The sequence below is a fragment of the Tympanuchus pallidicinctus genome, unplaced genomic scaffold (genome assembly GCF_026119805.1).
Source record: "Tympanuchus pallidicinctus isolate F22 unplaced genomic scaffold, pur_lepc_1.0 scaffold1, whole genome shotgun sequence".
Classification (NCBI taxonomy): Eukaryota; Metazoa; Chordata; class Aves; order Galliformes; family Phasianidae; genus Tympanuchus; species Tympanuchus pallidicinctus.
The window spans coordinates 62,373,841-62,388,394 of record NW_026294618.1 but is presented as its reverse complement, the minus strand read 5'-3'; the positions used below and the strand labels follow the sequence as shown (position 1 = coordinate 62,388,394).

The window sequence follows — 14,554 nt, the reverse complement described above, 5'->3', positions numbered from 1 at the left end:
TTCCTCAGTTAATTTTGTTAAGTGGCAAAAATCTTTTCTAGCTCTTGCAATTTCAATAAAAAATTTGGAGACCTTTTCTTTTGTAACCTCAGAATAGGATGCAGACTATCACATCAGAATTTTACTCACCTTTCTATAAACAGCCAGAGGATTAGTGGTTTTTGAAACTTTCTTAGTGAAACATAAAACCTTGAAAACTCAAGTTGAAAGCCCAAAACTTAGATCAGTTTCACTCGTGGCCATGAACTTTAAGAGAATCTGGGATATGTTTCAAGGAAGTTGCTGTCATGTTTCACTTGATGTGGGCTGCTATGTTATTGAAATTGGAGAACACCAGCTGTTTTTATCCAAAGCTTAGAATTTTCTGAGGAGTTTTGCATTGGAGTTTTGGGACTGAAGTAATTCAAGGGGAAGAACCGAGTTACAGCATGCCAGTTGAATCTAGCTTACATGACTTCTACGGAACGGAGAAGAGGCACAGCTGTTAGTACAAAGATGGAGAAAATTGAATGATATTTGGCTAGGTGGCTCCTTAAAATTAGCCAGTTATCAAAGGAAGTAGATATTTAGACTTGCTATAATTTTACTGTGTGATTGATCCGGTGTAATCCCAGATTAACTGGCCTTTGAAGGCATTGTTCTGAGTATGAGGTATCTTTTCTTGGTTTAAAAAAGGGTGCTTTTGCAGTATGATTTTGCTAGCGCTTCCCGTCACTGGACAGAACTGCTCCTAATTAGCAGAGATTTTGGCCTGTGTTTTCTTGTGTTCTAGGAAGAAAGCCCCAAATTCTGTTCCAAGGTCTGAGATAAGGTATGCTTGACTGTAATTTACTTGAGCATCTCAGAATCTGTTTGTTAGGCAGGGAGGCTTGAGCCCAGCCTAGGAGGAGCAGTTGGAAGTCATGCTACAGTCCTTTAGAAAGCCACAATGCGGCTAATTCTAGACCAGTCTGAAATTTCTGAATTAAACATCATTTGCCTCTCCTTGCCTTAGTGATGTTCTTTTTTTATAGCACTGCAAACCGAGGAAAAAATTTAATTTTGCTAATTTAAAAAACATGAAAGCAGGTTTATTTTTCTGTCAAATTAGCTCTTTATAAAGGGAAATTGTCAGGGGGACTTTTCATCAAAAGAATTTAAAAGGGAAAATCTAAAGAGCCTGGTAAACGGCTCAAGTTATATTTCCGATAGACACAGCCGCCACTCCAGTGGTCGTGTTTGAGGGTCAGGCATCGTCCTGGCTTTGCAGAGATTCTCTGTATTTTTTTTCTTTAACTGAAATTCCATAGACAGTAATTAAGGAACTGGAGGCCAGCAAGAGGTCAGCAAGCCTTCGTCAGTGAAAACAGGGATTGTTTGCCATGTACAACACTCCCTTTTTCCTTGTGGTGAATAGAAGATTTGCTTAGAGCTGATGACTTATGCCTTTCTTGCAAGTTATGCAGCTCGCGAGTAACCGGGGGAATCAATCAGTGAGAAGAAAACAGCTAATTGAGTCCAGCATCACGCTTTTTTTCTTCTTTACATACTCAGCACTGAAATCAGAACCAGTTTGGTGTCTGATAATGTAACTCCAGAGAAGAGGCATTTTGTGCATAGGATTCTGAGCGAATGCAATACTCAAGAAGAAGAGTCTAATCCTAAATTTCAGGGTTACGAAGCTGACAGCATTTGAACACTTGGGGAATTATTCGAAACAGAGCTTTAGGCCTATAAATGCCGAAACTGGTAAGTTACTGAGCTTGTAGTGTGATGTGGAGAGGATGTGCCTTCTGCTTCAGAGAGGGAGAAAGAGAAAAGGCTTTTGTGGCTATTCTTAGGCATGGCACTGTGTGCATAGCTTTTCTTAAAGGTTTTCTCTTCCTTTCCCTGAGTATAAGTTCTTTTCTGTCCTACTTTCCTGTCTCTGACTTCATCCAGGCATCTTTAATACAAAAAAAAAGAAAAGTTAGAATAGTTGTTTTTTTTGGCGGATGTAGAGTCTGTGTAAGGGAGAGAAGAAAGGACACGTGTAGCCACGTCTCCTAAAAGGAACAGAAGAATCTCTTTGCATTTGAAGTAGGATATATAACTAAAGTAAGCTAGTGAGGGGAGATTAACATGATATGTTGCATATCTGCATGTATAGTTTTGTTCTACTTTGCAGAACAATAATTTTCTGATAGCTAAAAGTAATTGCAGTTTGGGCTTAATTGGATTAAGACATTTCGCAGTTTGTTAGATGGGAAGTTTCCTGGAGATTCCTGTTTGGGGCTTGACAATTACAGAACATAAAGTAGATTGTAAAGGTTTAACATTCCTTTAAATGGCTTCATACGGGTCATGTAAAAGTCATGTATTTTTTTCTTCATGGAGCTGAAACAGTTTAATCAGTTGTGATAGCTTTAACTGTCTATTGTTCTGATGTTTCAGGACAGTGCTCAATTTCAGTTTTGGACCTGGCTGGTGGGCTTTGCATATCTTATGTTTTTTAAGGGCTACTGCTGTAAACCTGTAGTGTTTCCAAACCCAGTGCTGCCAACAGCTAGCTAGCTACTTCTGATTCACATCTGGCCAATTAATTCCAAGTACCCTAATAAATGTTAGGGGTATGTGTATATGTGTAAAGCACTTGTCCAGAAGGAGGAGCTAGGATTATACATTGTTCTTTCTCTGGCTTGTGAAAGGGGCTGCATGTTTTACAGCTAGACAGCCAGGCATGCTCCTTCTCTCCAGAGCAGGCAGCAGTGAATGAGAAAAGCACTACAGAAAGCAGAGGACACTGAAAGGAGAATATCAAAGTGCACATGTTAATTTCTTACTTGCTCCTGGATGTACAGCATTTTACTTTGATCTTATGTTCGAGGTAGCAAATAGCCTTTAGAGATTCACAAGTAAGAAGGGTGTTCCAAATAGACGAGGTGATAGGGAAAGCAGGGGGAATTGGTCTCTTGCAGGCTTGAGAATCTGTTAGCAAGCTTACATCTGCTTTTGTTAGTGATGAAGAGCTGTGCAGAGGGGATGGGCTTTGGCCTGTCTGCAGTTTCCCAGCCATGTGGTACGTGTAGGCTGCCGCCCTCCACATGCAGTCCTGGGTGCTTACAGATGATGTTAATTTAGCCCCCGTTTCCCTGTGGCCTTGCATGCGCTTGTGCAGCAGAGCTCCAAACTCGGAGCTGGCGGCCTTCCGCGCCGTGAGAGCTCTGCAGATGTGCTGGGGACACACTTGCTCCAAGGCGAGCGGGAAGGCGGCTCCGCCCGGCCGGCACTGCCAAGGGGCCCCACCAGCCACGCTGGCTCCCCAGCAGCGCTATCTCTTTAAAGCAAGCACAGTTTTCTGCATTGGCTTGGCCAATTTGTTATGGTTTAGGACTGTGGAGCCAGCTGTCTGCAATCTGATGTAATGTTGCCATGGAAACCAGAAATGAAACACTTAAGCATTCACCACAGAATTACTACATATAGCATTAGCCAAAATAATTAAAAGTTGAGCCATATGGGCCTTCGGATGGAAAAATTGGGAGCGGAGGAGATGGAAGTTCAGTTGTTCCTATTTACAGTACTGCAAATCCGCTTGTTTTCCCTTTGGAGCACACAGAGACCTGCGCCCACGGCGAGTCAGGGTGGCTGAGAGGCCCTAGCTGTTCCATCAGCCCCAGCAGCCATGCTGAGGCTGGAGGGGCAGTCCTGTGCACCCAAGTTCAGCAGGCCTCCCTGCCTACAACAGCCTTACCATCTGCAGGCATGGCATCCTCTTTTTAACAAGTTACGTCTGCCCTTTTGTAGTGCTGAGCCGTGCTTGGAGGGCGGCAGGGCAGAACAAAATAGGGCGCTGCAGCCCCCTGCAGGGGCACGGCTGCTGAGGTTGCGCTGATGCCTCTTGCCAAGCCTGCTGCAAGTTGCAGCGGCCGGGCTGATTTTCCCATCTGAGGGCAGGAAAAGCAACCAAAAAAGGCCATGCTGTCATCTTTAAAGCTGGAGAAGAAAAATAGGCTGGATGAATCAAAATGTTGAAGTTTGATAATATCCAAATATGTCATTGAAGCCTGAATGCTTTACATTTCTGTTTTCTGTTTGATATTAGCTGCAAAAGAAAACATTGCTTGAGCTGGAAAATTAAACTCTGTCTTCCATGTGCCAAAATGGAATCATTTGATAATTCTAAGGTGTTTTGTTTTGTGTGTTGTTGTTGTTTTTTTTTTAATAAAATCATTTGGAAATCAAGAAATAAATCAAAAGGGATCATTTTTTCAAAACAGGTTCGTTTTCAAGGAATCAACGTTATTTGACACAAAAAAAAAGTTTCCTGATCAGCACCAATCGTGTAATTACAGATGTTTGTAGGCCTTTCTCTGTAACCTTATTAGCCATCCTCTTCCTTTAAAAAGATTTTCCATGCCACTTGCTACCCCATAAAGGTAGGAAATAGACTTCTGGAGAAAGATTTTGACTTAGTTTTCAGTCAGGCTATTATCTGGCGGTTCCTGTTGTTAAATACAGGCTGTTCCCAGCTCTCCTAGCTGAGCATCAGGACTAGGAAGTGTCTGTCAGCGCATATAAAGGACCCTGGCTGCTGGAACAAAGGATGCTGAGAGTCCTGAAATGGCAGGAAATACCAGCTAGGCCATTATTAGGATGCACTTTTATTTATTTTGAAGTGTGGTAGGGATCTACCCTACCACCCACTTGGGTTGGATGTCGCTGCCTTGTATGGGAGGTATTTTAACACTTGCTTTCTCTGCAGTAGTAATGAATGCAAACATGAGATACTGTAAAAGCTTTTGTTACTGCCACTGAATCTTTGCAGAGGACACTGAGGGGGGCAGGTCTCTTTTGGACACTGGTGGTACAGAATTCAGGCTGGTTGACCTGCGCTGCAGATTCATCAGTGAAATCCTTGGAGGGAGGTTTTTTATAAACTTACAAGCTGAAGACAGATGCAAAGTAATGAAGGAAAGGAGTGGTTTAGAGTAATTGCATTTAAAATAAATGTACCTGGAGTGCAGAGCATGCATGATGGTTGCTTGCTGGGATGTGCTTAATAGACTAAGAAGTCTTGACTGAACTTGATTACAGTCAGTAGTCCATTTTTCATCTTATCTAAATATGTCTGAGGTATGTCTTGTTTGACATGACACTAAGTTGTCCCAGCCATAATCTCTGAATTAATGCTCATCTTGCTGCTTAATTTATCTTGATATAAACAAGTCTGTTACTCCTCTCTATGGACTTATTTTTCCTGAAGGAAAATTATTAATTACCTATCCAGTCTGTACCCATAGTAAATGCATTCCTGCGGCTCTTGGATGGCAGAATGGTAATTCCTACCACCATATGTTGCCCATTTGGTATTATTTCTTGTTTTGGAATATCAGGAAATTTGTGAAAAATCTGTAATTGGCACTGCCCTTGCAGAAAGTGGTTGGCGTTTGCTCTGGCGTGGTTCTGCTGGTTCTGTGAAATGTACTCCTGCAAGGGAGACTTTCAAAGCAGTGCTGAATCCTTCCGGCACTATTTGAGCCTTTGAAAATGTACTTGTACATATACAGCTGCTAACTGGTGTCCTGTCCTGTGGCACCCACCGTTATTGCCACATCCAGGTATTTAAGGGCAGTTGAAAAGCGGAGAGCGTTTTTATATATTTGAGTTGTCTTTTATTCAGTCTCCGGATAAGCAAAGACAGCATTCTTGTAATGGAAGAGGAGAGAGTGGCCTTTTTATTTTTTTCCTTCCCTTTTTTTGGCTCACATCTGCTGGGGATTTTTCTTTTTTTAAAGTTTAATTAAGGAGAAGGAAAAAAAGGATGAGGATGCCATGGAAACCCAGATAGCTCCACTGACAGGAAGTCGCATAAAGGTTTTAGAGCCAGCCATTAGGAATGCAGTGGACTGGCTGGGTCCATGGGTGAACACGAAGTGAGGTACGCAATCTGCACCGCGCTCCAGCTGGAGCCTGCGGCACACAGGAATCTGCAGTGCACAGTGCCAGGGCTATCCTGGCTGAGCCTGAGCATCCTGCTGGCCTCCTCTCCCTTCCCCCCACCACCACTCGCATTCTGAACTGATTAAAACAGAGGAAGTAGCACATCGAGCGCTGAATCTGGCTCAAAAATCGAAGCCGACTTCTCGTTCACAAGGAGTGGATTGTTTCAGCTTGTTGTGTCACTGCTGCTGGAGAGGGAGAATTTTTTTTTGTCTCTGTAATGTTTGATGCTTGAGGGAAAACAGCTGGAACTGAGCATACTGGATCAGATGCAAAACGAAATGGGATGCTGGGGAATATGGACTGCACTGTATATCTGAAAAGGTCAGAGTTTTCCCTTGGTCAGTGTTGGAGGAATGCAGTGTCCATCCTAATTCCAGCCTCGAGAGCCTTCAGGAGGACTGCAGGGAGCAGGGAGGAGGAAAGGAGTTTTTTGTAACTGCAGCAGCTTGAGCGAGGCAGATGAGGTCTCCTCCTTCCTTTTCCTTCCCGTCCCTTTCTTGTGCTGCTGGCTTTGATTTTCTGGGAAGACTGAGGGAAGAAAAAGAGAAGTCGCCAATGGCAGAGTTTTGGTTTGGAGAAGCTGTTTATAACCAGGTTTAATCTGCAAGTTCTGAGATGCCAGACAGAGCAGTGACTGACCCAAACCACAGGAGCGTAACTGGTATGGTAAGAAGAGCCCTGGGAAAGAGCCCTGCCTGAAACGTACTGAGAGAGGACGTGGAAGTAGTTATTGCACAATGCATGGGAAGAAAGACAAGGGCAGGAATGCATTTCAGTGCCTAGAATCTTACGTTGCACAGATTTAGAAATCAAAATGGTATGTCATGCTTTCAGAAAAGGAGAAAGAAAAAAAGAAAACCCTCAGTAATTTAAATGTTTCTCTCTGACCTGGGCTGAAAATATAACACCAGTTACAGAGCTGCATTGACACGGCGCAGCAGATGAACTGGGCTAACTTGACTTGAAGGAGCAAGCGGTGGAACAACTACTTTATTAATATTCCCTTTGTTTCTTTGCCAGTCAAGAGAACAATCCGATGATGAAACAGAGGAGTCGGTGAAGTTTAAGAGATTGCACAAGCTGGTAAATTCTACTCGCAGAGTCAGGAAGAAACTCATAAGAGTGGAAGAAATGAAAAAACCCAGTACAGAAGGTAAAATCAACACATATATGACTAAACTTGTATTATGTGAATACACTTTTGTGTTGAGAGGGAACAGAAGGGGGCAGGGGTGGGAAGTGTTCTGAGGGGACGCAGGGGAAGCCTGCTTGTCTGTGATGCATGCATTACCCAAGTAATTACATTTTGAGACAGTTGAAGGAAGAAAGTGACTGTCTAGGATGTGGTTACTGCCGATCTCCTGGCATTTCCAGAGCACTGGAGAGCCCTTCATTAGGAGATTAGAACTTGGTTTGTGTTGCATGCCACTGTAGAGGGAATAAGAGTAGAAGCAATTGCAGACAGCTGCCCAGCAGGCACTTCAGGGAGGTAAGCCCCTGCTTTGCTCCCATCTCCCAGGCCTGTGTGACAGCTGTAGGGATAATACACAGGTGAAGCACTTAGCAAATTTGGGGAGGGGAGTGGTTGGTGGGTAGAGCAATTGCACTACATGGTATTGTTCTGTGGCAGAAGTACAGAAACTACATTGGATGTTCTCATGGGATAGCTGCTGCCTCGCATAACATTAACTCCTCATTCAGGAGGAGCTTGCTTGCAGTTTGGCTCCTGATTGAGCCATGCTGCCAAGGGACAGGGGGAGAGGAACAGAGAGTGGAGGAGGAGGAGGAGAAGGAGGAGGGTGGGGAAATGGGAAACAGAGTTCAGCCCCTGGGAATGCCGTGCTGCAAAATTAACTCCTAATGACCTGTATCTGTGTGTGAGCACTCGGACTAAAGAAGCCTGAGCCTCAGAGTAGCTTCTCTGCAAAGCCCTAATTGAGTCCTTACTGGAACCGTGGGTACCTGTCTATGTCCTTCCCCCAGGGTCGTACGCCATGACTCCCCTCAGCTTTGTAGTGAGCTGAGCCATATTTTTTTTACTTCTGAGTGAATTTAAGGAGAATGTATGCATCTTCTTGGGTATGTGGCAGGAAGCTGTTGGCAGTTTTATAATCTAGCCGACCTCTCCCATGCATAATGGTGTAACCAGCTGGAGTGAAAGGCTCAACCACCTCAGGGCTCTGCACTGGGCAGCTATCTTGGTCTGAGGAGGTTTTTATCATCTCATAGGGGAAATGCAGAGGGCATAAATCTGGTAAGCAAGAGCATGTTTTATGAGAAGAGTTGGGCAAAAAAGGCCCTTTTTTCCCCTGCTCTGAGGAAAGAATACCAGAGATGCATTTCCTACCTTGGGAAAAAGCTGCAGGGAGCAATCAGCCAGAGACCCCAGGAGTGGGAGCAGCTGCAGGAACAGGCAGCTGAGAAGTTACTGGATGTGCAGGTGCCTTCCTACAGTTTGACTAAGTTTCTCTTCAGCTTGTTAACTGTCTGGTTTGCTCTCAATTCCCTCTCTCACAGTGCTTCACTTGCAGTTCTATTTCATCTTATTTCCTTTTTTTCCCCTCAGTCTTTCAGTTATGCGTCCCAGTTCTTTCCAATTTTTTTCCACTGAGTTTTCCCACCTGTACTCCTCACAGACAAATAACTGAATTAACTCAAAAAAGTAATAATAATAATCTTACTGTGCTTCCTTCTGTTTCCATCTCCTGTCCATCTTCTCTCTTTTAACTCTAGGCTTTTCTGAATAATTCATCTATAACTCAGAGATTTTATCTTATCTAGCTAGCACTGTGGCTTTTTTTTTTTTTTTTTTTACATTGTCTCCTGGCAATCTCCACAGCAATAAAATAATATTGTTAAATAACAATATGGGTTGCTTACACATTGCTTCTACATAAGTAGAAGGCCCTGTAAGTAGCCCGTTACACATTAGGAGTAGGTATGTCTTTTCTTTTTTTTTTTTTAGTAAGGTCTGGCCACACAAAAGTTTGCATACAGTGTATTAAAAGTGCTTTAGAAATACTATCTATTTAGAAATACATACTATTTAGAAATACATTTTGTAATGGAGGCCTGTATTCTTGTTTGAACATGTCAGAAGATTCTGCAATATCACAGATAATACTGTGGTTGGATTTGGGGATTTCCGTCTGCCCTTTCAGGTTACCTGTGGTTGACCAAATTGGTTCTTGAGCTGTTTGTTGTTATTGTTCAAAGCAGTGTGTAAGCATGAAGTTATGTGAAATCCTAGATGGCCAGATTTTTGAGATTTGGCTATCAAATTTGATACGGTAGCATCAGTGTAATTACGGTAAATTTGTTGATGTTCAACAACTTTTGTCCAAGCATGACAGTAAGCTCAGTTTGAACACTGACATGAAATACACCAGAAGAAAGATTATTCATAATCCTTCTCAGAAATTCCTTCTCAAAGAAGAAAAACTTTGCCAAAATTCCATATACACTTCCATTGTTTTTAAAGAAAGGCATTCTAGTCTGAGATCCTCCTCATATGTTTCTACTGTTGAGGAGTAATAGAATAATTACTGCACTAAATATAAGTTTTGCTGATCTGATTGTCAGTAGAACGTGCCAATATTTTAATCCATGTGTGTTTTCTGTTAAGTCTTCTCTCAGTAAGCTGAATAACTGAAGGTTCTATTTCTTGGGCACCATTCTTATGTAACATTTAAAAACAAATCACATCTACATCTGTGTCATTATGGCTTTGTGTCACGGACTTAATCCAAATAACATCTGTTACAGTGTTGACACACAATGCATATTTTACAATCTGTTTAAAAACATATTTACTTAGTGGACTAAAATTGTTTATCAGCACATATTCAGTCCCAAGACAATGTCAATTTTCTGTTCAGATTGAGAATCAGTGGAGGAAAAAGAACAGACTGAACAGTCTGGTGGAAATGGTGTTAAAGTCAGACTCCAATGTGCAGACCTACCCCAGAAAAATTCTCACGAGCAGAAGTTGTGTCAGATGTATCCACTATTCCTTCAATGTCACACTGAGTTTTGCTTTGGTAGAATACTGTCTTAGCTTTTGCAAATAAGTGACAAACATGTTTTTCCCAATGAGACAACTGAAGATGAGACAGGAAGCTCATACAAGGAAGATAATGCTCTTCTGTCTTAAATTCTTCCCCCTATTATTGAATTATTGAGTTCAGTAAATCATAGGCATTTTAGAAATGGTTCAAACTTGGCTCTGCTTTAGAATTGTAGAAGCCATCGTAGAGGAAGGCGAAGTTGGATTGTACTGGAAATTTACTATTTCTGTGTGTGTTTCTGTTACATGCCCACAAATGCAGTAACATTTATCAAGCAGGACTGAGCAAGATGTGTACTCTTGTTTGATTCTTTTCTTATTACTGCACTGAATATCTGCCCCTACATTTTGCACAACAGAGAACACCAGGGAAAAATGTTTCTTAAATGATAAAAGACATAAGGAATCACAGTTGCAGGTAATTTTTGTCCATTCACTCTATTTGAGAAAGGAGTCCTGCTGTTTTCCCATATCCAGTACTTGTGTTTCAAAAGGTTTTCTTCCCTTTCTGTGAAATATATATTTAGTGAAAACAAAGAGTTTCTGTCGTTAGCAGAACACTGCTGTAATTGGAACAACCACAGTTTTGACCCACTTTCTTTTTTACTTCAGATCTGTAAATTCTATTTAATTAAAGTTGGTTACTTTTCCCCTATCAAAATCCCAAATCTTTTCATTTCAGCCCAAAGCTCAGCTCTACAACTTTCTGGGACAGATACTGATTTTTGCAGAAAAAGCATTGGGTATTGGAAAACTGAACCTAAAGGAATGATGCTTGTGTTCGTGTGTTTGTTTTTAATACCAAGATATACTTCCCACCTATTGTAATTTCATTAAAGCTGATTTTTAAGAAAGCATCTTACGCAAGTATCAGAAGAAAAACTTAAGAAACATGTCCCAGTTCCAGGATTTCAGGATTTCTGACACCATTTGAGGTCTCAATTAGCAACAGGTGAATGAGAAAAACTTAAAATGACAATTGTTTTACTTACAGGATGTTGTGGTCTACATATTGTTATCTCACCTCAGAACTCTCACTTCACAAACGGACGTTGCTCCTTCAGATTTACCCAGCTGCAAATACTTTCTGAGTTTCTTGTATCGGGAAAATTTTTCCTGCAGTTTTAAATGGATGGTTGTTGATATCTTAGTTGAAAAAAATAAGATTTTATGGAGAAATGTTTCAGGGAGTTATGAACTATGATGTGTATTGTCTTGCTTCTGTCCCCTGCAGGCGTAGAAGAGCAGACGCTTGACAACTCTGCTATACTGGATGACAGATCAGCACTTTACTCTGGAGTTCACAAGAAGCAATTCTACTTTGATGGTCCCTGTGAGAAGCAGACAGAGGATGACTCGGACTCGCTTACTACTTCTCCCTCATCTAGCAGTCTGGATACATGGGGAGCTAGCCGGAAACTGGTCAAGACCTTCAGCAAAACTGATAGCCGTGGCCTTATCAAGCCTCCCAAGAAACTTGGGACATTTTTTTCTTACCCGGAAGATGAGAAGACCCAGAAAGTTTGCCGCTCCTTGACAGATGGGGAGATGAAGAAGAGCCTCGGCTCGCTGAGCCATGGGGTAAGTACAGAGAGCATTTGCTTTTATGACAGCAGCAGGCACAAGCACCATCTTCTGGTGTCCCTGGAGGAGATTCAGAGTGTAAGGAAGCAGATCCGATTGAAGAAAATGGATACTAACTATTCCTGTTCCAGAGCTTTTCTTTGCCAGCGCCCTGCTAGGAAAGGAGCATCCACCACAACTTGTGACCTACAATTACTGCGGCACAAAGCAAAAGGGGGTGGAGGTTGTGGCTTCCCAAACAGAAGGCTTCGAGGGCGCACTTCTGTCAGCGAGTTCAATATTACCTATGTGGTGGAGAGAAGCCTATACAGTCACCTCAACCTCTCACAGCTGGTGCGTCCCGTTACTGACAGGACCCTGAGCAAGGCTGACAAGCAGGACCTGAGGAGATGCCTGCTCGAGGAGGATGAGGAGGCCAAGAGGAAGTGGGCTGCCACAGTGGATCGTTGTACTAAAAGGGTTCTCTTGAGAATCCACCAAAAGTCTGTGAGTCAAAGAGTTTACGTGAAGGTGGTCTTCCAGTTTCTGTGAGGTTGCAGTCAACTCTGTTTCTACTATATACTTTGAAGTAAAAAATAGTGCTTCTCCTGCTTTCCTTGCCTTTAGAAAAGCTTAAGCACTGGAATTCAGCTATAAGAAAAGAATATGACATTGTGCCACGAGGAGTTTGATATAACCGCATCAGAGAAGAGTTTTGTGGAATGTGTGAGAGAGAGCAAACATGACAAAATGCTGGTTTTTTAAAATTCCTATAGAACGTAAATTGAGATCAGTGTTGAAAAGCTTTGAGGCATTACAAAAACATTTTTTTTTAAACAATGCTTTGTAAGTCAGTGTTCTTCTAAAGGCATACTGAGTTACAAAATTTTCAGAGGATTGAGGCATGCTTTGTTAATTGTGCTCAATTTCTCTCCCACTGTCTGTCACTGCCTCATATCGGCCCTTTCCCATTCAGCTTACATCTCACCAGAATGCCCACCCAGCTCTGTAGTTTCTATCAACACTCAGGTGCAGAAGGACAGGGAGTTTTGCATTATCTAGACACTGCCCTCCTGGTTGCTTCTCACCACATCAGAAGAGTTCCTCCTGCTCTTTTCCTGGCCGCTGCCACTCCTTTTTTGCATGAGGTGAAGGTGTTCTCTTCTGTCAGAACAGTGTGGAAAAGGATCAAAAGGAGGAAAAAGAAAAAGAAGTGGTACCGTACAATGGGAAATTAAATGATTTGAGCACTCAGAGAGACCCAAAGGCTCTTCCTGGCTATATACTTAGCTTTGGCAGTTTCCTTCACCATGATGTTGAGTTTCCTGGGAACTTGCCTTTGGGTCCAGCCAGATTTCCAAAGCTGAAACAGCTAAGTCTCTTTTCTTGTTGACAATGTAGATATATTCCCTACTTCAGTGGGTGGAAACAGCAGTTCACTCATAACATTAAGCAAGATATTCCAGTGAAGATTACATTAGAAAAAGAGCTTTTCCTCTTGAGTTACAGATTTTATTTTGAGAGGCCTACTTCATTTCTTCAGGCGTGAGGTATTCTCAATATAAGAGTCACAGCCTTGTTCTTCTGAATTATGTATGGGAGTTGACCAAATCCTAGTGGTACATTTTTTGCTCTATGGACCTGAAATTAAGGATTTTTTTCTTTTTTTCCCCAGTGCCATTAATTGGCTACTTCAATATTTCTTCTGCTGTAACTACCTTCCCTGCCACTGACATGATAGTGTCTATTTTCCTAGACATACTTAGAAAACACGACTTTCTCTTAATGACAGTACAATGATGAAAGAAGCCTGATTTGTCCTTCTGAGGGTTGAACAGTAAGTAGGTGGTATCTCAGGCAAAAGAGCATATGGGCTGGAGATGCTGCATTGTTTAGAAATGCTTTCTAAGGCTGTCTTTGTAAATACAGACACCAGCAACAAGCTTTTCAGTTCTTCTAGAAAGTAGTCTTAACTACAGTCATTTCATTATGAAAACCAGCTGGAATGACTTTTACTTATTCACATGGATACAGTCAGAGAAGAAATGGATAATTTTGTTATTGTTGAGGAACTCCTCTGTTAACTGCTTATCCAGCCTCATTTAAATGAAATAAATGGTGGAAACACACTGCTCTTACAAGCTTTTCCACTGCATTTCTTCCTGAAACAAACTTCAGCTAATGCCAGTCCTTCTTAGAAACACGTAGTGTTTGTTTGCTGCAACCTCAGAGAAATTGCAATGCCTATGTATTCAGTGGAATTGGTCACTCTGTCTTGCCTTGCCATTCATTTTTGTCATTTATTATACTTGTTTCAGTGACCTGGACATGCATGGAATTTTCAAATAGCATCAGTTTTTCTTTTCTCCCAGAAATATAATGCTTTGGATTGCATGGCCATTCCATTGAATATTCCTTTCCTCATCCACAGACCTTTTGTTTGGTACATAATTTCCAGGGTTATTACTGGAACTGAAGACACAAGATGATGTTAAATGTATGGGAAGGTCCGTAATGAAAGAATAAGAATCCTTAATGTGGTACATGTACTCAGAAGCTTTTAACCAACAGATGTTTTGATCTCGTGAGGCTGCTATAGGAGGAGCTTTGGCTGGTTTGACAGATGAGTTTGCTCAGAGTAGTTGCAGATGTCCTTTCTTCGTTGTTGGGATTACCATACACGATAGGATAGGTTAGAATGGACTCTTTACAGGACAGCATTACTCACAGCTAAACGTGTTGTTCTTTAAAAGGTGGTCTTATTACTTGTTCTTGATCTCAAATTATGGTACTTTTTTTGATGCGTGTGAGGCCTAGACGAAGCTGGCTTTGTGTTTCAGTAGCTGTGACGAGTACAGCACTCAGTGTAAAGCCAGGAAAAAAAAACTCTTGAAAAGTAGTTAATGTGTATGTTGGTAAGTAGTGAATGGAACAAGAAGAATGTTCATGTTAGGAGAAGTA

General features: G+C 41.8%; 1 protein-coding gene across 5 annotated transcripts in view; it reads left to right on the top strand.

Annotated features, from left to right (window-relative positions):
* The window catches only part of LOC128079897 (SAM and SH3 domain-containing protein 1-like), a 518,613-nt gene that overhangs the window by 477,452 nt on the left and 26,607 nt on the right, over nucleotides 1-14,554 (top strand). For all 5 annotated transcript variants that reach the window (XM_052681584.1, XM_052681574.1, XM_052681593.1 and 2 more), the window contains 2 exons: nucleotides 6,985-7,117; nucleotides 11,265-11,611. In XM_052681584.1, the coding sequence (XP_052537544.1) occupies nucleotides 6,985-7,117; nucleotides 11,265-11,611 (480 nt within the window). The remainder of the gene's footprint in view (nucleotides 1-6,984; nucleotides 7,118-11,264; nucleotides 11,612-14,554) is intronic.